Source organism: Hipposideros armiger, unplaced genomic scaffold (genome assembly GCF_001890085.2).
Source record: "Hipposideros armiger isolate ML-2016 unplaced genomic scaffold, ASM189008v1 scaffold_493, whole genome shotgun sequence".
NCBI lineage: Eukaryota > Metazoa > Chordata > Mammalia > Chiroptera > Hipposideridae > Hipposideros > Hipposideros armiger.
Window position 1 is genome coordinate 59,926 of NW_017731843.1, and position 1,851 is coordinate 61,776.

The 1,851-nt window shown below is 41.9% G+C and overlaps 1 protein-coding gene across 1 annotated transcript in view; it reads left to right on the forward strand.

Moving 5' to 3' along the window:
• The window catches only part of LOC109395889 (xanthine dehydrogenase/oxidase-like), a 14,432-nt gene extending 14,325 nt beyond the window's left edge, over positions 1-107 (forward strand). The window contains exon 6 of the mRNA XM_019667279.1: positions 93-107. Coding sequence (XP_019522824.1) covers positions 93-107 — 15 coding nt within the window. The remainder of the gene's footprint in view (positions 1-92) is intronic.
• The last annotated feature ends 1,744 nt before the right edge of the window (positions 108-1,851 follow it).

Sequence of the window (1,851 nt, forward strand, 5' to 3'; positions counted from 1 at the left end):
GATTCATATTTCCAACTGCCTACTTGGCATCACTACATGAATATCTATTCTTGAACTTAACCCTATTCTTTCCTGACTTCTTTTTTCCCTAGTCTTCCTTCATCTGAGTCAATGGCAAAAGCCTCCATCTGATTGCTGAAGGCAAACATCTGGGAGTCATTTTGATTTTTTCTCTTGTACACCACACTCAGTTCATCCGAAGTATTGTCTACACTACCTCCAAATCCTACAATGAAACCTTTATTTTCTCTCAGTTTCCCTATTACTGCTTAGTGTGAGCCACCATCCCCTCTTACCTGGGCTATTACGGTGTCCTGGTCCTCTGTTTCTACTCTTGCCCTCTATAGCCCAATCCCCACCCAAAGCTACAGTGATTCTTTAAACACATAGTTAGGTCTTATCACATCCTGCTGAAAATTCCCTAATGATTTTCCATCACACCCAGAATAAAAATCCAGATCCCTAACATGGCTTATGAGGAGCTGCATGACTGGCTGCTGCCTATTTCCCCAGAACTTTTCTCATCCAGTGTAGTTCAATCTGTACTGACCTTTCAGTGATTCTAGCACAGCAGGCTGTGCACTTGCTGTGCTCAGAGGCTTTGTCCTTGCTCTTTTCTCCATCTGGAATACATACACTCTTCCCTGATCCAAATTGTGTTATTAAATTCAACTTAAGGGTCACCTTTTCAAAGCCACCATTTCTGACCATCTTGAGTAACCACTGGTCACACTGAGTCCTGTCATCCTGTACTAATTCCCTACCTAGCACTGCCCTCCACCTGCAATTTTCTTAATCTTTCATGTATATTTTTTGTCAGTATTTCCCCTACTAGGACATGAGCGTCATGAGACCAGGGACCTCATCTCTTTTCTATACTGCCTTGTACTCATTGCTTTTACCATGCTGGCACATAATAGGTTCTCAGTGAATATTTATAAAATGAATGAATATAGATGCAGGCACTGGGGATACAATATTCTAACAAACACTTTTACTTAATGTAAGTACCAAGAGAGACCCCCAAGAACGCCCCCCCCCACAAAAAATATGATGTGGAGAATCTCCTTGTAATAAAAATCTTGCAAGTTTGAATAAAAATTCTGTGATATTCAATGCATTTAGCAAATTCTATATGACACATTTCCCAATTAATATGTTCCCTTTGATCTTCAAGTGTTTCCTTCATTTAAGAAGAAAGTGGTATTTTGGGTTGGAATAAGATGCATTCAGTTGGTTCTTAATAAATGCTGGTTGAATTGGATTGTGGGATAACATAGTTAAAAGAACACGACACAGCTCTTGCATTCACCATGTATGTCTTTGGATAAGCTCGTAACCCTCCGGACCTGCTTCCTCCTCTGTTCAATGAATGGAATGAAGGGTAAGAAGGCACTTCCAGCTCTAATAGTCACTATTCTTTGAAGGGACTTTTCTACTATTAACTAACACTGGTTGACTGCCCACTATATGCCAAGTATAATGTTAAGAGTTTTATGGAATTATCTCATTACTTCCTCACCACAGCACTGGAGGTAAGTATTAAGATGGTCAACATCATATAGATGAAGGACTCATGGCTCAGAGATACTTGGTACCATGGCCAAGGTCACAGTTGGTAAGTGGTGGCATTAGGAATTGACTTTGTGCAGAGACTGCTGCTCCACACGGCCTGTGGACATGGCCTGGCTCCAGTTGAATCATGTAGGGAGTCTGAGAGGGGTTCTGCCAACACAGGTGTCCATGTCGTCTGTCCCTTTTAGGAGAGAATTGCAAAATGCCATGGTTCCCAGTGTGGATTCTGCACCCCTGGCATGGTCATGAGCATGTACACGCTGCTTCGGGAACAGC